The following is a 20,935-nucleotide window of genomic DNA, read 5'->3' as shown; positions in this document are numbered from 1 at the left end:
TCAAGTTTGCAAAATATGTATTTCTTAAAAGTTTTCAGTTAGATGTTAAAAATCTGTTCTGTTACAAGTTATCCCAGGTAAATTAAACCAATTATGTTAACATTTATTTCTGATTTAAGAGTATTTTTTTGAACAACTTAAATAGGAAGCTGAGAGTGCTTTTATTTTACTCTGGACGTCCACTTTGGGCCACCAGCAGATGTAGGAAATGCAGCTACACAGACACACCCCCCAGTAGGGCTGGGGTTTGGGTTTTTTTGGGGGGATTTTTTGGGGGTTTGGTTTTTTTTCCTCATTTGGTTGTTGGGTTTTTTGGGTTTGGGGTTTTTTTGTGTGTGTGTGTGCGTGTGGGTTTGTTTGTTGTTTTTTTTTTTGTTTGGTTTGGGCTTTTTTTGTTGTTGTTGTTCTTGTTGTTGTTCCCAAGGTTTTTTTCTTTTCCTTTGGTTTCTACCATATATATTAAATGGCTGGATTATACACTGGCCCTTTTTTCATACCAAAGCAAATGAAGTTAAGCAAGAAGGTAATTTGCCCCTTATCAGTATAATTAACTTGTACATTCATTTATTTTTTAATTCCTTAAAATGCATGTCACATTACATCCGTTGAAAAATCCTCCTTTGTACAATGCAGTCATTCCTACCTTCATAAAATTCTGGAAATGACAGAAATCCCAGTCAACAGAGGCAACATCCAAGATATAGTACAGTGCAAATCGCCTTTACTTCTCTGCAAATTTTACATTTTCGAGTTTATTGATCACCAAAGCAGAATTATTGGCAGTTAACAAACTATATGGATTAGCACACTAAACCAGATGCTATTTCCTTATATCTTTTTCTGAAATACATTTGGTTGGGGCAGGGTTAGCAGGGCTTGGGTTGACTTGATGCACGTCATGGTGAAAAAAAAAAAAAAGAAAAATAAGATATTAATCTGGAGTGAGTGGAAGTAGAAACAAATAAGAGCTGTTGGGAGTTTTCCTGTTATACAGTGATGTATCCTTCTCTTCTTCCCTGATAATCACTGTTCTGTTGAGCAGCCTCAGCAGGCAGCTCAACTTTTGGAAGAAGCTGTCAGTAGGTGCAAGTATGAGGTTGCATGTAAGCATTGGATGCCCTTAAACATCTTTGTACAACTTTTTGCAGATCTTCATTGTATATGATTATTAAGATGATTTATTTGAGCAAACAACACTCATTGTTATGCAATTCACACACCTTCTGTGTGTGCACCCACCTCCACCCCTCCTTCTATGCATAACCTGAATGCAGAACAGGATAAATTCTGCAGCAGCAGAGTGCTCACTTTGCAGAATGCAAATGAAGTGGCATTTTTTAATGCAGCATCTTCATACAGAGGTGAACTGAAAGGCTAACACTTGCCAACATTTCAGACCTCCCTGTTTGTTACATCCATTGAAATCTAGAACAGGAGAGTTCAAAAGCTGCCTTTTTCCTGGGGTTTTTTTTTCAGACTTGTTGGTGATGGCCTCAGCTGTTGAAGAACTGTAGATTCGGAATTCAGATTTGTGAATGTAACATAAAAAAAGAACCAGTTCTCAAATATCTTTGTTTTCAAATGCGTTTCTCTCTTTAAGTCTATGCATGTCTTATGTAATTTTAACACTAACTGGGTTTTCAGTATACAAATAACCAAACCATTTGCTATAAAACCTGCTATAAGATCTAGATGAACTTCTTCTTGCAACCTAATTTTTTTTTTTTTTGTAATTTTGTTATTCTCTACATCCTGTTGTGTCTCCTTAGTAATAATTATATTGTAAGGGAATACACACACAGGAATATGTTACCGCCTGAATGTAAGCAGAGTAATGTTTTTTCCCATCACCAGTCTTGTTTCTTTTCTGGGTTTGCTTCTTCTGACATAGGGTGTGAAAATGATCAGGATAGATGTGGGTAGCTTTACTTGTGCAGGTTGTTTCATTTATAAATCTAGTGAAGTTTCTTCCGTGCATACACCTTCTCCGGATCAGGCCATTATGAAGGAAGGCTTTTTAGGGAAGAGCTTGTGGCTTTCATTTGCATGTGAAGTATGTGTGTTATCAGAATATATGGCAGTATGAACAGCAAATAAATAGGGCTTAATCTTTCAGGTGAGACATTGGTTGAATTTATGAACTATTCTGTTTGCCCCATGAAAATGAAAGATCAATGATTCTTTTTGGTCTGGTTCTTTGAAACTGTAAGAGATCTACTTTTTCCTTTAAGAGTCATGATGAGTCCTTTAAGACTCGTGATTGTTTCATGATGAACATGCACTTAAGCATCTCATTTATTTGCTGCATATTTTTAAGTGTACTTGTAATTTACTGAAAATTGTAAATCATCTCATCAACAGAAAACAAAGGAGGATGGAGTCTTCATGTCATTGCTGTGGAAGAATGTGGCAGGTCTAGCCGGCAGCTCTTTGGTCAGAGCTCTGTCACTAGGAGTCACAGTGCAAACAGGAGTATGTTGCAAGCTCATGTCAAGCTAAGCAAAGTGTTTCTTTCCCTTGTTAGCATTTACCAAGGCATGTGTTAATAAAATTGCACCAAGTGGAGACTTCAATTTTCCACTGGTGTGGCAGACAGGAGTCTTCTGTGAGGTGAACGTAAAAGCACTGTGTTGTAGCTGATTTATGTTTTAAATAAACAGGATTTTATTCACAAGTGAGTGTGCCAGTAGCTTAGTTCCAGAATCAGACTTCTCTGCTTGAGAGGGATCTAGCTTGGCACCAGTGATGGCAGGTGAAAAACAATGTAGTAGCATGAACTGAATGTATTTGTATGTGATTCATTAAGAACTGTGGTTTTCCTACTGAAGTACTCCAAAATAGGTGTAAGAAAAATGAGTAATTGTCAAGTGTTGCAAATGGGAAATGTTTTGGTAGCTTGAATAAAAGTGTGCGATATCTAAGATACTAAAAAATCTTGGGTTTCTATTGTGCCTTTTTTCTTTATTTTTTTACAGACAGTCATTTTAGAAAATGAAGAGCTCCCTAAAATATTTCTTGATTTCCTGAATGTTCGCCATGTACCTAGCTTGCCAAAAGCAGAAAGCTGTGGGTAAGCTCTCATTTACTGAAAAATACATGGAGGCCAAAAGGCCCATATTCACTTAGTGCTGATCCAATTCCATTGACTTAAAATGGTCTTGCTGCCAACTCTAACACTGTAAAATAAATGGGCATAAGGTTCATGTTGAGAATGTTTATATATCCCCAAAAGGTGGTAAAATAAATCCAGACTGTTCAAAGACACAAGTAAGGTTTCATGTAATATTTTTGGAAAGGAAAGGAGAGTTTAGATGAGAAAAACATGATTTTCTCATAGATCTTGAAGTATCTACTGAAATGTACAATACTCATAAACACTCACTAAAGTTGCATAGAAAGCTTTGCATGTGTCTAATGGTCATAGTAACTGCACAAAATAGAAGTTCATTCTATGATCCTTCTATGATCTCCCTTTGTATGTTTGAAAATGGGGTCTTTCACCTTTCTGATGACATCAACCCAAATGGCCCCATTGCCTTTCTGTTGGGAAGGGTTCTTGATCAGGATGGGAGAAGGGGATCTTTGTGTGATTGTAATGACTACAGAATGTAGTAATGTGTAATGACTACAGAAATACTCCAAATAGTGTAAAACTGGAGGCTCTATTACCATCTGCAACTTTGGGGGAGGCTGTGTGGATCTGCAGTGGAGAGGAGGCAAGGTGAAAAAAGTGGAGGTAATTTTGAGGCCCTCTGTACGCTCAGAGGTGTCTGGCCCAGGGCAGTCTCCAGAGGGACTCAGAAGCTTACTGACTTGCAGTTTTCACTTGCAGTGAATGACCTCAGTCAATACCTTCTGTGGGACTGTACCCCAACGCTTCATAGATAAATATATACACTTGTGAATCTGTTTCAGTAAAATGGATGCTGTCATTTCCAAGTAGTGGTTGTTGTAAAAAGATCTCCCACATTTATTCCATCACACGACATTATGCAACTACTGACTAGTAAAAGATTCCTCCTTTTGATGGTTCTTTTAAAGGATTTTTTGGTTTGTTTTTTTTTTACTGTAGAGTTAATTTTGTTTAACCAAAGTTTCTTCTCACTTTACTTGCAGCTCTTTTGATGAAACAGAATCTGAAGAATCAAGGTAAGCCTGATGCCTACTTTTTCAAGGACACCAGATTAAAAAACTACTTGAAATTATTGGTGTTTGCTGTATTTGTTTGGTGCAGTCGACAAAATGGCAGTAGTTTAGTATTAAAATTAGATGTGTTTGTTAAATATTATGGCTAGTTTCATCAGCTATGGTAGATCCACCCATTGTAGTGTGAATTGAGCATCCTTATGCTTTTATTGAGAAATTCCTTGCAAAACCCTACTAGAGTACTGCTAGCTCTGAAATAATTTCTGTGAATGTTTTTACCCATTGAAATGTATTTTAAGTAACAAGAAGATTTACCAGAAGGAATTAGAGGTTTGGGTTCTCCCCTATGCATTTGACAGGGCTTTGTATCTACCTGGTTGAACTACTTGGCATGCGCACGTACAGAGCAGAGGGAAGAGGGCTGGTAGGGGATGTCTGTACTGTGGCCAGGATGGGAGACAGCCCTGCGAGGAGCTACCAACGGCAGTGATTGTAGGTGATCTTGCAGCCTGCATTACATCAGGTACCAGGGAGGTCTCAAAGCCAGCTGCCAGCTGCCCCTCCAGGACACAGCCCCTTCACCTCAGCTTCACATTAGCAGTTTTGCTGTGCAGCCAAGGAACGGTGAGCTTTGCTCCCAGGAGATAGAACCTGCTCTTTTTGGGCAGCACTGGTGTGCAGAAGCACACTGGCCATGGCTCCTGCGTGGCTCGGACACCTCACTTTATCAAAGCTAGTTTGTACAATATTCTGTTTGCTGTCCCTTGATACTGACATCCCTGTTCTTGACCTTTCCAGCAAACTGTCCCACCAGCCTGTGCTGCTGTTCCTAAGGGATCCATATGTCTTGCCTAAAGCCAACGGTAATCAAACCTGTCATCTGTTAACAGTGCTTTACTGCTCTGACCCTGCACCACATAAACCACGTTATTATTAATACTGGTCAGATGACACTGGTCCAAAATCTAATAACCTGCCAATAAAATGATAGTTCTTGTGTAAGAAACCATTAAGACACTAAATGGGGTGGGCAATTTATAAAAGGGTGGAATTTTATCCCCCAGTTCTTCTCTCAGACAAACCTACTGAGAATTCAAGTCAAAAGACAAAGAACATATTGCTTTTCTTTTCTTCTTCTTGACCCTTTGGGCTGTTTTGCCTGAAGGATTTGAACTTAGAAACCCAGTCCTTTGTAAGTGCTTTTTCCCTAAACACCAGTTTATCTCCTGCAAGCATGTTTGTATTTCCATTTGGATTACTACTATTTCTTATCATTTATAACCTCTAGAGCTCTTTTGGGGGAGTGGGGAGGGAGAAGAATGTATACTTTAATTGATGCATTTCACAGAACATTTGTGTTAACCTTCATCTCTTAATACATGGTTCAAAAAAGTATTTGAAAGAGCTGCTAATAAACTCTTTTTTCCTTTTGCTTTTTTTTTTTTAATAAAAAGTAAGTTCTTTGCATTATTAATTCAGAGAACTTACCCTCTGTTTTAAATTAAATGTGTGCAGGTAAAAAAAAAATATTTTTAGTAGTGTGTTCCTCCTGGTTTTATCATTTTACTTGTTTGAACTGATACTTCTACTAAATTTTGTATTAAAAATGTAATTACACTTTCAAGGGAGAATTTTCTCCCAGAGCTGCAAATTAAGATTTTTTTTTTTTCATGTAGCATTTTGTTTGATTTTAGAAAATACTGCACTGAAATCAAGAGGGAGGTTCTTGAGCTGCCTTGAACATCATAAAATTTTTAAGAGTGTATTTAGGAAAGAACACATGTTTGCTTGCAGTTTCTTAGCCAGTGAAGTGTGCTTCGTTCAGATTTTCTCAAGATGTATATAAATACCTGAAGGGAGGGTGTAAAGAAGACAAAGCCAGGCTCTTTTCAGTGGTGCCCAGTGGCAGACACTCTTGCTGTGAGAGTGACTGAGCCCTGGCACAGGTCACCAGAGAGGAGGTGGAGTTTCCATCCTTAGAGATGCTGAAGAGCTCTCTGGACATGCTCCTGGGCAACTGGCTCTGGGTGTCCCTACTTGAGCAGGAGGTTGGACCAGACCACCTCTGGAGGTCTTTTCCAGTTGCAGTCGTTCTGTGATTCTGTTATTTTTTTCAGGCTATTTTTCAAAACCATAGGACCAGGCTTATGTATTTTGAGAGGTGTAAATAGTCTCTCTGGCTGGCAGTGTCCACTCTAGCTAGTGGTGTGGGCCAGTGGTATTGACCCTGTAGAGTCTTCCTGAACTTGAAGTTGTAGTTCTAGAGTGAAACAGTGAGTGCAGAGATCTTGTGTGACCAAGGTCCACATCAGAAGACACATTAAAAGGTTGTTTAGTTTTTAGTCTTTTAGACTTGACTTAGCACTGGTCTGGTCACCTGGACTGAATGCACATCTGAGGCTGGAGCACACATCACAAAATCAATACACCAAAGCACAGGTTGGTAATGGAGAGATGATCACTTTACAAGATCACTCCTGACCCAAGTGACAACACAATGCAGAAGAACCTGCAGAAATACCCCTGTCTAAAAGTTGGTCCAGATGCTACCTATACTAGTATTTAGAGTGGATCACATTGCATGTTTTAATCTAACTGTTTAAAGCTCCTCCTAATTGCAAACTTGGATTCCTCGAGAGCAAGGTGTAAATTATGAACATAATTTAATTCCGTATCATTCATGAGAGAGAAAATGGATTTCATGGTCAGTTACTCTGAAAATGAAGACAGCACTTAGTGTTTCTAGCCAACATGTAACGTTTTGCTGTAAGACTTCTAGTCAGGATTTTGCAGTTTTGTGATGGTATTTGTCTTCCTTCCCTAACGTATACTCTGAGTAAGGCTGAGCTTCCTTTTCTTGCAATCATTAGGAACTTCGTAATGAATTTCGTAACTACTTCTGTAAGTAGTGTGTTACTTGGATTAAGATAAAAGCCTCTTCTAATGCATGCCATGTTTAAATATTAAGTAGGCCTCATTAATGACATCTGAAACAAAAGACTTCTATGGCCTTTGCCAAGGCATTTTCTGGCCTTGACACACAGTATTTAGAATGTCATGTGGCAGATGAATATTCTTTGTATCTGAAGACCCTAAAACATCAAATTCATTTGCAAGTTACTCTTTAACTTGAATTAAAACACAAATTAGAATGTGAGTTGTAGTTTAAAGAGGGAAGAAAACCGAGTCGTAAGTCTGGAAGCTCTACTGGTTAGAGTCTAGTCTAGTTAGAAAGAAACAAAGTTTTTACAGGTTTTAGACATTGCCTTTAATTCTTCCTTTATTTTCAGTTTGCAGCATAGAGAAAATATAGATGAGCTTTCTAAAATTTTCCTTCTCAGATCAGTTCTTACTTTGATAGACTCTGATTCATTTGTAAAAAAACAGCCAAGGTTGTTCAAACTGAGACCAAAAATAAGTGTCCAAATGAATAACTATTCAGTTTGTGTAGTCTTCGAAGGTGATCTGTGAGGGTTGTTTGGCTCAGAAGTGGAGTTGTTCTTCCCTGGATACAGGAATGCCTGTGTTAACATTTTCCCATAAAATAGGAGATCGTGTATTTGTGGGGTTTTTTAATGAAATTCACAGTTCTGTCTGCAACATATTACTCGAAGAACACTTTTTCCTCCCCTTCATTGCACTGTTACTTGTCTTCATAAAATACCATCTTGCTATTATTCTGATGACTGGACTTAAAACATTTTTGAGTTGCAAGACAACTTTGCAAAAATAAGACTCACAGTTAAAACCCTCATTGATTTTCACTCTCGCTTTTCCATGATGTTTCTGAGTGCATGAGCACATCGCCTTTTGTGTAAGGTGGCCATTCCATTTTTAGGGGGTGGGGAAAAAACCCCAACATGTACTATTTTTAAGAAAAATTAAGGAAAAATCTAAAATGCTGCAAATTGAAAATGGTTCCTCAGAAGCTAAAAAATGGAATCTCAGATTTATTGTCACAGGTTCAAAAACTGTTCTGATGATTCTTTAAGCCATATTAAGTATCACAGATTTGCAAGATTGTGCTTCCCTGTATTTATACATTTAACTTAAATTAATATACTTTATTTTTTTTAGCAACAAAGCCTCACAGTAAATCTGATGCTGTAAAGTTGTATCATTTTTTAAATCAATACTCATTTTCCTATATATTCTGTATGTTACAGAAGATCCAGTAAAAACTGGTTTCTGGAACTGCAGCGTTTAATTTAGAAGAAAAGCATCAGATTGCCCTTACAAGTGTATTTTTAATAACATTAATGACAACAGCATAGGGTTATTCTACCACGGTGACTGGGGATAGCTGAGCTTGCAGAACTTGAGGAATCATTATTGGTTTCAAAATATTAACAAGTAATTTATAATTATGACTTACTATGAGAAGCTGGGAGAATTATTCATGTATTGTTCACAGTGGATGTTGCAGTTCGTTAGAACTTCCTAAAATATGTTTATAGCATCTTTAATACATGGGAATCACCTTATTAATACCTATGAGATAACACCTCTGAGCTAGTAAGGATTTTTTTTTTTCCTTAACCAAGTCCAAATCTACTTTTTGCTCAATATTTTTACCTCCAGAAATATTTTAACGAAAGAATGAGGGGCAAAACCTAACTCCCACCCACATTCGGTGGTCTAACTTACCAAGTATCTAATGATTTTTATAAAAGTTACATCTCCCCATTTTGAATAACCTGTAGACTGATAAGTGAAGGAAAGATCTGATTAGTGTGGAAAGTTCTGTATAAGAACAGGTTGCCCAAATAAGTGGTAAATGCTCCATCCCTGGCAGTGTTCAAGGCCAGGCTGAACAGAGCCTTAGGCGACATAGTCTAGTGGAAGGTGTCCCAGCCCATGGCAGGGGTGTTGATCTCGATGAACTTAACGTCCTTTCCAACTATAACCAGTCTGTGATTCTATGATTCTATAAATAGTCTGTTCTTCTAGGCCAGTCCATATCCCAGCATAGTAGCAATTTTAAGATTGTAAGACGTGATCAGAAATTCTTACTCTTAATGCCCTCTGATTTAAGTGAACCCTCCATTAAAAACGCAGGAGTTGGTGCATTTGAAAAATAGTTTCACTTCAGTAATGTACATTCTTACGTTCCCCTGCATGGATCTATTACTGTGTTCTATCAGGAAATTCTTTTATGCTAAATTTGATATGAAAATTCAGTGCCAGTTTCCTCTACATTTGTGGTAAGAAAGAACATAGTGGCAGTTTTGTAACTTCAGATATTATAGGATGACTTTTTGTCATGCATGACGTTTTACGTTGATTAGACACCCTGAAATTTTCCTGCCTCAAATAATCATCTCTGACTGTACAGGCATCCTCAAGTCTTCTCAGGCTAAACATCTCTGTAAACCACAATGGAAAAACAGCTTTGAAGTATTCCCAGTAGCAATCTTGGAATTTCTTCAAGTATATTGAGATTTTGTTAGAAATTGAATTGCCAGTGTAATCCATCTTCCTTGTGAGAAAAGATTCAGATAAAGAGCTGGAGCCTAGCAGCATTAAGTATTAGAACATCCCTTTGAATCAATAAGCTACAAATCTGGCAGCGCATTCATGCAATGCCCAGTGCTACACTAAAGTGGCTTTAATGCTGAACCAGCATTACTAATGGCACATCCCCAGCACGGGTGAACAGTGGAGTGATGCAGTAACCCACATCATATGAGGCCTTACCTAGTTAAGTCTCATAAAAACATTTATATTGTGCTGGCACAGGTAAGAAAGCAAGGTTCTTTCTTTTTTCTTTTCAGATGACTTTCCAAACGTAGTTATAGAAGGCATTCTACATGGAATATTTTATCCTCATTTACTGCCCAGGTAGAAGTAATGCGCGGCTAGAAGAAGCTGAAACAAGTCTCCGAGTCACGTGTAATGGAATTAACAGGAATAAGTATCTGAGATGTGGAAATTATGCTCAGAAGGAAAAGGCACAACCTCAGTTTAGGTTCAAGCATTAGATCTTTTTAAATAAAATCACCACAATTGCTGCTTTAAAAAAAAAAATTATATGGAAACAACAGTATTGAAATTATTTATACCTTTATATGTTGATATGTTCTAACTATTTAACACTAAAACCTGAAAGTCATACACTGAATTACACTAACCTTTGAAAAGAATTGAAAGCTTTACTAATTATTTCTGTAATTTCTATCATAAATTACACTAAGCGTTTTTTACAACGGGATTTTTCCCAGCATACTACCCATTGCTGGCACTGGATGTATTAAAAGTGCTGGCACTTAAGAGACTGTGTGAGAAATTGCACCAAAAAAAAAAAAAAAAAGATTAAGGCAAGAAGAAACTGAAAGCAACTTTCAGTATTTTGTTCATTTCTCTTAAATTATTTTGAATCTGCTCCTTAGTATCAGGTTGGAAAAGAGCCAGTGCACCTGTATGGAGAGTTTCTATTGGAAAACATGCTTTCATGTTTTGAAATACATAGCTCGCTCTCAGGAAATTTTGTAGATTTCAGCTGAAATGATTTTATCTACCAGGGGATTTTTCATGGCATTTACGCAACTCCATTCAGTTATGACATCTAATCTGTGTATGTTTACTCTTCACATCAACTTGCAGACTGTAATCCATATCTTAACATTTTGTAAGTCACAGAGCACACAGCTCTGTGGTAAGCTAAAGCAAGAATATGATTAAGTAGTAAATTAATAAAACTAAAAATGATAGATGTATAATTATATATATATATTTGTTCAGATTTAACTGGAAATTTGTATGTGTGCTACTGGACCTTACAAAATAAAGTACTAGAACATGAATGTACTGCTTCAGTGTGTTTTCTTTGCATTTCTATTCAAACATTTCTCTGAGCTTATGTCATCAGAGATGGTCTCACTGACACCTCCACACGGAGCACAAGAAAATACCTGGTGGTCTGCTCATTTAAGACTCTCAGCAGCATGCTATGTGAGCATGAGAGACTTATAAAAGTGCATGTTTTGGTGGAAAAAAATCAGCGTAATTGAAGAGCCAGCGAGTCACTGGGCTCAGAGAAAGGAAGCGTTGCAGAAAAGCCATACTGGCAAAGCTAGGCAGGGCAGCAGTCTGGTCCTGGCAGCGCATGGGTTTTGAAGCTGCCTGGGAGTGATGAAAGGGTGGGCCTGTGACCACAGCATTTGTTCAGTCAGCAGAACTCTCTACATCATCTGCAGCATCAGCTGCCAGAAAAGCTTTCACCTACTTGCAGAAATTGAGCTATCTGGGGGAGTCTGAGGCTTTCTCACTCTTACTAACACTCCTTCCCGGTGCTGCTTCCCAGAGAATTTTACTTGAAGCACTAGAAATAAAAATGAACAGCGGTAAGATGGAAGCCTGATTGCCTAGTACTAGGCACATTCAGAGACCCTCCTCTAACTCTGTTTAAAGAGGACAGTCACCCTTTCTTGTGTTTCTACAAGAAGTGTCAGTATTTACCCTCAAGAGAGGCCCCAGCGCTGCAAATGGTGAACCAGCAGAAGCACCCCTTGAACTGCAGGTGACCTCTCAGGTGAAGCAGAGGTAAGTACCTGCCCACAGTGTTTTCCTGGGGGGTGCCAGTAGGTACCTACATGCTCTGCGCTGTCCCATTCACGCTCTCCCCTGCAGCACACAGTCTGGATACCACACCCGGTCACCAAGACACCCTTCAGGAAACTTGTTACCACAAAGGTAAGTGGTGTGCTGTAAACTGTGCAGGTGGGCGAATCTTTCTGCAGATCTTAGCATCGGCTATTCTAGCCCGAGTTTTGAAACACTGGAAACTCAAGAGAAAAAAATCCACATCTCTCTCTTTCCTGTGAAGCACTACGTGACTCATTAAAGAACCTAACAAACTGAGCTGCCTCTAAGTGGTACCTTACGCTGACCTTGTTTCAAAGCTACCAGTTAAGCTGTCAGCTTGAGTTACTTCAGAAGCATTATAAAAACAGTGAACCTAAAGTTGCATCTCTGACATAGAGCAAAACTGCAAAAAAAGCAGCATTTATCACAACTAACTTTAGCTAGGAGTTACAAAATTCACTGTGCTGTAAAGCAAGGACTCTTCTGTTTTAAACAGTTACTAACTGATTATCTTATTTAACAGTAGACAGAGCTGTTCTTTCTTGATTACAGGACTGCATGTGAATACTGTTGCTTTTTAGGAAGACAGCATGGATTTTGACACACTAAGATTAGAGAAATTTACCATCCCTGCTCTAACCTTACCACCTTGTTTCCTGGGAAGCAGCACCCCCTACACATTTTGCAGAATCAAATAAGGTGATAAAAGAGGCTGGGGATATGGGGGGAAAGGATATAGAAAAAGCTTTTCATTAAGTCTTTATTTGAAATCAAAGTTAGTTTATTAAAAACACGTTTTTGGTTGTTTTTTTTTCAATTTTAGAAATGCTGATACTGTTACAGAAAATAATATTTTCAGTTGAAAAGGTGGAAACGCTGCAAAAATTTCCAAAAATAACAAAGTGACTTTATTTCAGACCTTGAAAAAATAGAAATGCATCTAAAATTTTTCATTAAAGACTTTTTCTGCAATTTAATGAGATATGTCATGAACTTCAAGGAGGGACAGCTCCATAAAATTGTTATATAAATGCTCGTATCTTTTATGTGTTTGGCAAATATAAGTATTACCTAATACAGCCTGATATATTTTGAGCAGAAAACTCAATAGATGATTGAGATCAGTCAAAAACAAGCCTTAAAGAGACGTGGTAAGTTTTACTTTCCATTCTGACTGTTGGTCTCACCAGTCACCTACTTCAACTACAAATGGTTCTTTTACAGCTATTTTGCCACTGTTCACAATCACACAGTCTTGAAGGGGCCGGTCGTGTTCATCTGTCTGCTGGAGTTCTATCGAGTGCACCACAGACTGTTAACAAAAAAGAGGAGAGTTCAGTTTATCCAGGGAAACTCCAGTGGCTCAAGAGTGGGACCACGTGAACAGCTAAGCACTCCAAGCATTACTATATACTAAGCCACTTTAAAGACCTTTACCCTGCTGAGTTCTCATATGGCTTTTTTTTCCCCCACATGAACAGTCATGCCACTCTACAATGCAAACACAGTTGACAGAAGAAGGAAGGTTGTTTGCCCTTACATAAAAACCTTAACCCAACAAAAATATTATGCAGGGGCAACTCAAAATATCCTTTCAGCTTATTGACCCTAGCACATACAGGGCCTATCTGTAGCCTATGAGCAGAAAGTGTAATCCAGAGATCATAAAGAATGAGAGGTACTTGTTTTTCTAATCGTAACAGCATAACTGAGCTTCAAGAAATCTGGTGCATTAATCGAAACTAAAAATTAGTCTGAGTTTCTCCTCAAAAATTTTCAGCTACTACTGTAGCTCATGAGAACCAACTTCAGTATGAATGAGGGAGTGGGGGAAAGTGTTCTGATGAGGTTTTCAGCCTCCTCAAAGAACTGGTCAGTACAGCACTTCAGGTTTCCCCCGTTCATTCCAAAACACAGATTAAACTGAATGACTTAAAAGGAAAACCAGACTACTATGAGTATGATCAGTTGGAAGTACCATTTTTCAATTTAAATTCTATTTGGCTTTTGATCAGTTTTGCATGTTTGTATACTTTACATTCAAGCCTAACAGTGAAAGCGTTATCCATAACTAGTACATGCTACAAAATTAGACTTTAGCTTGTAGAAATACAATTATTTCATTGCTAACAGCATTAGTGAAAGGGGAACCTGAACTTTCTGCATTTGTAATTTGCAAAGGTGTCAGTGCTGATTTCGGTGGTTGGTGGCCTAAACAACAGCTGTGAAAGCCAGAGCCATGATGCAAGTTTCCATTTCTGCAGTCACCATTTGCTATTTCACTTCTAAATCATCCAGCTTCAGGCTCTTCACAATCTCTTCTACCACGTACATACTAAATAACACTCAACTGTTTGGAACCACAGTGGTGTAAATTACACTAATGTAGATAAAACATGGCAGATCTTGTCCAGATTTTCTTGGATTAATCTTGCCACTATTTTCAGCTTACCATTCCATCAAGGACTTTGCCAAACACTACATGTTTTCCATCTAACCAGGAAGGCTTTGTCACACTGATAAAGAACTGGGATCCATTGGTGTCTGGACCAGAATTAGCCATGCTAACCCATCCAATTCCGTAGTGTTTAAGCTTGAAGTTCTCATCTGGAAACTTTTCCCCATAGATGCTTCTTCCTATGATATAAAATCAGAAAGCAAACTTAAAAAATAAAAAATAAAACCCCCTTTATTTCAAAAATGGGAAAAACGAAGTGTATATTCAGGACTTGAAGATTCATTGTTTGAGTAAACACAGCAACATCACTGTTCCATTGTCAGTGATTCCACACTAAAAGCATTTTGGTGTAAGGAAAAAGATAAGCTAAAACATCGCATGTAAGGAGAGAATATTTAAAGCTGATGATGATTTAAAGCTGATCCTTTGAATTTAACAAGCAAGCTGAGCACCTTCAAAGGTCCTGCTTACATACACCACCGAACACGTGTACTTCAACCTATTCAACAAATTTAAATTATTTATTTATGGCCACTAAAACTTAGGTTGCCATGTTTTATGACAATTTTAATGTTTACTTTCTCAACCTTTCCTCCTAATAATAAATCGCTTTAGTCATGTCTAGAAATATATGTAGACTAAATGGAGGTTAGCCTAAAAGGCTTGTTGTGAATTTGTACCATCCATATTACATAAGGATTTTGTTGTTTCTAAGATAGTTCAGAACAGAAAACATTTGAGTCATGTTTAAACCACTATTACTTTGAAAAGAGAAGGCAGTCTGTCTCATTCTTTATTTGTACAGTGCCTAGCACAGTGGTCACGCTGCTCCCAACACCACCAGATACTATCCCAATAAACGGTATTAGCAAGCAAAAAACACTGCCTACCTTTAATGCTAAAACCGTGTCTTTGGTATAGCCTTCACCATTGTTCACTGCAAGGAAAAGGAATGTGTGTTTTCCATTCTGTCCGAGCTGGGAAATCCCTAACATTGTATGCAGGCAGTTCAAATCCTAGCACATGAAGCATGTGTGTGTAAAGGAAGAGATCAGAAGCCACAATGCAAGAGATGTTGCACTGGGATTGCCCTCCTTAGTGGACTAAACTACTCTTCTGCAGGCTCAAGAGTGATAGACACAGCCAGAATTCACACCATCAGTAAGTTCATGGTTTTAAATTTAGTATGGGGAAAAAAAGGGGAGAGGGCATGACTCTAATTTTCTAATTTCACTACCCATTTTGAAATTCCCTCCCAAAGCACGTTTCTGAAGTGTCCACAGAACCGGCTGAGCTCCTTCCCTACCTGCCTTCCTTCCCTCTACGCGATTTCACTGTTTCATCACGCATTAGTTTTCTGCTGGATGACTTGAACTGGTTCGCGTATACATGCAATCAGTGAGTGTCTCAGTGGAGGAGTGCTGTCCCAAAGCAGAGCAGGGGAAGGGGGGAGACATCCATCTTTTGGAGATAGTATGTTGTAGGAGCAGCTCAGCTGGTTGCATGGCTCCAGCCCACCACGCAAAGCCATGCTTCTTGAATGGGGGACAAGTCACAAACAGAAAAGAGCTATCTGCAAAAATTGAGGACAAAGGAAGCTCTACACATACTTAAGATCAAGTAATCCAAATAATTGCAGCTCATGTTCCAAGATGCCTGGAAAAGTACTAGATGATCTAAAACTTTTTTTCTTTTTTTCTCATTTATGTGAGCTGAAAGACTGAGAGAATTATGTGGGTTTGCCCATCTTTTCAGCAGACATTCAAAGAAAGGAAAGGGAACCTGGAAGATACTAAGCATGTTACCTCCTGATCCATCTCCAGCTGTAAAGTCTCCCCCTTGAATCATGAAGTCTTTGATCACACGATGAAATTTACTTCCTTTGTATCCATATCCTCTCTAAGAAAATGAAAGAATTATTTAAATTAATATAACATCCAGTTCTATACAGTCGTCAGATGGAAACACGCAGGGTGAATGACCAGATTTCACAGAATATACCACCACCAGATACAAATACTGGCAAGAACATTAAACTGAGATGCAGGTGAATGCAGATGACTGCACTGCCACAAAGCAGGTATTTTGCAGGTGATCAAAGCCACTGTCTTTATTTGACTGATATCCTACGACAGTACCTCTACATGCTAGATCTGCATGGCAAGGACAGTCTGAGGTAGCAATATCCAGCATCTCATAATTACATCTTGTGAACCAAGCCCCAAGGACCTGAGAAGTCACACACCAGCGCACAGCCTTGGGAATGGCACTCTTGCACAGGCTCCACTGAATTAAGATTGACAGTTCACAATTGAAACAGCATTAAACAAATATTTACTTCTCAAACCAAACTTCAGTACACTTAAGTGGAAGAAAACTGCAAACATACTTCTCCAGTTGCCAGCGTAATGAAGTTCTCCACAGTCTTTGGGACAACTTTTCCAAACAATCCAATTACAATTCTGCCAACATCTTTGTCTCCAATCTTCACGTCAAAGAACACCTGAACATTTTTGAGGAGAACAAAAGTGATACAAACATGAGCGCAACAGTAAGGCCAAGCTTTTGAAAGTGCAAGGTGCTAAGAAACCGCTTCTGGCTGGTCTATATTAATAGTAACTCTCAGTTCCTGAGTGTGCTGTTTTAGAAAAATACTTTCAGAGCTACCAAAATCAGCTTATGCAGAAAAATGTTTGAGAACTGGTGAATTCACATGTTGTTTCTTATTGCTTTTAAATGCTCAATGAGATTGCTGTATCACAAGTTTGAAGGTAGTGTTCAAGAAGACTCTTCCCAGACATGCATGTCTTTAAAGCTGTACGGAAAAGATGAATCATGAAAGTAGGGAAGAACTCCAGTGTGGTGAACAATAACAAGGAAGTATAGTACTGACAATCGCCACAAATGATAGTTTGCTATCCACTCATAATCTTCACTGTTCTAGGCATTACTATGTATGTGATTAAGTATAGGCTAAAGCCTAAATGTCATTAAATTGACAAAGAGTAGGAAGACAATCCTACAGCTCAAACAAGGAGTCACCTTCCTAAATATGAATTCAAACCTGGCAGAGAAAGGACCAGGCTACATTATTCAGCTGACTGCCTAAAAGCTTGAACATAAATGTTGCTAAAAAGCAACTTCAAAAAGGCGAATGAGTTATAAAGCATTTGCATACAGTTCAGAATATATGAATACGTACTTGAACGTGCAAAAATGTTCCAAAAATTACTGAAAATAGAAACAGCTGTCAGGAAATGAGACATTTTGAGGTTCTGAAAAAGTTACATTAAGACTATTACAACTTCTAGGAACCAGCAATGTGTATTCCTATGATGTGGTATTTGCTGTTCCTTGTGGCGCTCAACCAAATATTACTTGTCTGCAACGCTAAGAAATTAGTCCAATAATGATAATAAATGACCACAGTCTCTCCAATGTGAATGCCTCTTTCATGCTCTCCTACTAAACATTTCTACCATTTCTTCATCTTCCATGTGGTTTTGACTGTTGAACTTTTGGCTAACGCTATAAAAGCTCTATAAAGAAAATAAAATTCCTTTTGATAGACCTCATTCATTTCCTTGGCACTAAATAACATAAAATTCTTAGATGTGTGGCTCCCAAAGTATTAACGGCACACTTTAACCAACTTTTTAACATTTTTATAAACACACTTCTCCGAATTTTGCTGCCAGGATTACCTAGGTAAGGAGTATTGCCTGCCTATAAACACACCTTATTTTGCCTGGAAATGTTGTCCTAATAGAAGGACTGCCTGAAATATATAACCATATGTAAGTAACACAACTGAGGCTGCCAGTGACCCCAGATAGCAGTAACACCAAACACTTTCACAGACCACATGGAGACAAGTCCATTACATACTGTAAACCTAACCCAACCAGAAGGCTTCAACCATGGCAAAGCTACTCGCCCAAGCAGCAAACCCAGTACTTCCAAAAGCATCAGCTTATTCTTTGAACAAACAGTAAGTTCCTGGCTTCCTGTTAGGGCTCCACACACCTGTGCTACATGCCCGGTGATTTTCAGGCGGCTCTGCGCTTCCAAAGAGTGCACCACATAACGTGTCTGTGCATATTTCTGGCCAGGAAATCAAACACGGAAACATGTGGTAGCCCTAGGTGCTGCTTTTGCATAGAAAAGCCATGTTCTCTTAGGCATATTTCCTCAAGTTCTCTGGAAAGTCAATGAGCATACAGGCACTACTGCGCTAGTCAACACAGCAGCCTCAAATCTCAGAAAACATCTTGACAGATTCTTCACCAAAAACTCTTAAAGAAATATTATAACTTTTCAGTCTTATTAATCTTTTCACATAATCTTATTTACAATTTGCAGTAAGCATTTCAAGACTGAAATGAAAAAAAAAAAAGTGCACCAGTAAGAGTGGCTGGTTCTCATCAATATATTCATGTATAATTTGCACAAGATGGCGTATATGAAATTAAAAAATGGCCAAGAGTACTCATTTATTTGGGGGCAGGCGGAAGAAGTTGACTGTGAAACAAAGATTTCATGATTCCTACAGACCAAGTAATAAAATGACAAATAAACTCTCAATAAATACAAAATACTGCCTATGGAAGAGGACTACACAGCCACAACAAGGGGTCCTAAATCGGCTACCGCTCCGAAAAGACATCTGGAGTCACCCTGAGCAGTTTGATGAAAAGTTTGGCTCTGGGCTTGTGAAGATCAGAGAAGAAAAATTAATTTTAGAAATAATTAGACATGGATAAGGACAAGAGATGAGCATAATTATGTATCGTATACATTTGCACTATGCGTTCACAGCCTGAGTGCTTTATGTACTTCTATCTTCTCTCTCACAGAGTGATAAAACCGATCTAAAAAAGGTAAAGAAAAGGGCAGCACAGATGCTCAAAGATTTGGAACATAGGAAGAGAGACGAAATAAAACTATGCAAGCTGGAAAAGAGAACTGCAGTGATTTGATGAGCTCCGTAAAGTTATGACTGGCTTGCACAAGGAAGATCAGCAGCTGCAATTATCTGTGTCCCACAATCAGGAAAGGGCACAAAACGAAACCCCAGGCGGAAGGTCTGAAAAAGCGAAGTACTTCATGCACAATTAAACTGCACTGTATCGCCAGCAGACGATTCGGAGGCCACAACCTATGGGACTTACCCTCAAAAAAGAATCAAATCCACGGACTGCAAGTCCGCAGCCAGCAGAGACCCCGCAGCAGCAAGGTTTAACTTTTGAAGTTACCGTTTCTGTAAGGCAGAGAGGCAGGCTTCGCTAACCGCAAGTTTGAGGTGCGCCAGCGCCAACAGAATGGGGGCATGTGGTTAAAAAACCCGAAACCAAAACACTTACAAAACGGGAAAGCGAAGGCATTTGTCCAAGCCCTACCCGAACCGGAGGCAGGGGCCTCTCTCCCGCCCGGCATCCGGCCCGGGAAACAGCGAGGGACCGGCGTTACGCTGCGGGACCGCGGTGAGAGGCGGCCCGCACCCTCCCAGAACCCGCCGACAACGGGCGCGGAGCTGGCAGGAAAACCATCCCCTGCGGGGCCCGCTAAGAAGACGCCGCGGCCCCCTCACGACCGACCCACCGACCCCGGCTCGCCTCAGGCCGGCGCCCGGGGCGACTTCCCGCTCGGCAGAGCCACCCCGGCCGCGGGCGAGAGTCACCTTGGCTGTCACGCTGGGTCCCCTCTTCTTGAAGCTCTCGGCCGCCGGGGCCAGGAGGCAAAGACAAGCGACAGCGCCAAGCACCGCCGCCGGCGCCCCGCGGACCATGGCGCTGAAGCGACCGCTGCGGCGCCTGCGCCCGCCGCCGGGCGGCTCCTCCCGCGCCATGTGGCGGGGGGGTCGGCGGGGGAGCGGCGGGGCGGTGACCCACCCACCCACCCATCGGAGCCGCGGCCGGCGCGGGCTCTGGGTAACTGTGGAGGGTTGGTGGAGGGCTGAGGCGTGCGGGGCCCGCCCGGAGCGCGGCCGTCGGGATCCCTGTCTGTGCTGAGGTGGGCGCTGGCGAAGTGCGTTGCAGCCGCCTGCCCTCAGGCCCCTCCGCTCTCCAGCGGGCCGAGTTCCATACGTGGTGGGTAGGGGGGCTGCCAGGGTGAGCCCCGGGTCCCCGGTTGCGTTTGGGGTGCTTATAGATATTGCGGCGCACGGGGAGAAGCGTGGTATCCTGGGGCACAGCCTCACCAAGCAGGAGCGGGAGTCACCCGTGAGAGGTTAAGAAGCCGTGCTTTTGGCTTCAGCTGCCTACACGGGGGCGTTTCTTGAAGAGCCCGCGTTTGGGTGAGGTAGCCAAAATAGTAGATGTTCAGGGGATCTTGGAAGTGGATCATTGGTCTTTCATCTTTGGGGTACCCAACATGCTGAGTAGAAACACAACCCTCTAAGGCACTTGTCCTCGTTTACTCCTCGTTTCGTTATGTTAGCAGTAGAGATGACTGGCACCCATGTCAGCACCCCAGGCTGTGAACAGTAACAAGCTACACCAAATGAATTCATCAAATGTCTTTTCCAAGCCATTGCCTACTAAGACAGGGAGAAGGGATCCCAGTCTACAAAATTACTTTGCCTTTGACACTGACCTGTAATCTGCACTCTTCTCTGAATCACGTGCATTCAGAACCAAACGGTGGTGGTGCTACAGTCCTTAGCAAATACACAGCTTGTGACACACAGTGAAATTTGTGGTTTACAAGTGCCAGCATATCAAAGGAAAATGATTAATGGCTACTTTC

At 40.2% G+C, this 20,935-nt stretch overlaps 2 protein-coding genes across 11 annotated transcripts in view; one reads left to right on the top strand and one right to left on the bottom strand.

The window, feature by feature from the left end:
• SNX24 (sorting nexin 24) overlaps nt 1–10,949 on the top strand; it is a 93,647-nt gene extending 82,698 nt beyond the window's left edge. For 5 of the 10 annotated variants that reach the window (XM_030511458.1, XM_030511461.1, XM_030511459.1 and 2 more), the window contains 5 exons: nt 2,362–2,472; nt 2,976–3,070; nt 4,117–4,149; nt 4,945–5,009; nt 9,921–10,949. In XM_030511458.1, the coding sequence (XP_030367318.1) occupies nt 2,362–2,472; nt 2,976–3,070; nt 4,117–4,149; nt 4,945–5,009; nt 9,921–9,991 (375 nt within the window). In that variant the 3' untranslated portion in view covers nt 9,992–10,949. The remainder of the gene's footprint in view (nt 1–2,361; nt 2,473–2,975; nt 3,071–4,116; nt 4,150–4,944; nt 5,010–9,920) is intronic. The other 5 variants (XM_030511468.1, XM_030511463.1, XM_030511467.1 and 2 more) reach the window with 2 other exon arrangements.
• Nucleotides 10,950–12,476: 1,527 nt separating this feature from the next.
• Nucleotides 12,477–20,047, bottom strand: PPIC (peptidylprolyl isomerase C). The gene is made up of 5 exons (XM_030511457.1): nt 19,869–20,047; nt 16,578–16,691; nt 15,994–16,087; nt 14,183–14,367; nt 12,477–13,042 (listed from the first exon to the last, which is right to left on the bottom strand). The coding sequence occupies exons 1-5, from the start codon at nt 20,034–20,036 to the stop codon at nt 12,914–12,916; spliced, it is 690 nt and encodes a 229-aa protein (XP_030367317.1). The 5' UTR covers nt 20,037–20,047; the 3' UTR covers nt 12,477–12,913.
• Between the last annotated feature and the right edge of the window lie 888 nt (nt 20,048–20,935).

This window comes from Strigops habroptila, chromosome Z, assembly GCF_004027225.2.
Source record: "Strigops habroptila isolate Jane chromosome Z, bStrHab1.2.pri, whole genome shotgun sequence".
Classification (NCBI taxonomy): Eukaryota; Metazoa; Chordata; class Aves; order Psittaciformes; family Psittacidae; genus Strigops; species Strigops habroptila.
This window is presented reverse-complemented; position numbering and strand designations above follow the sequence as displayed.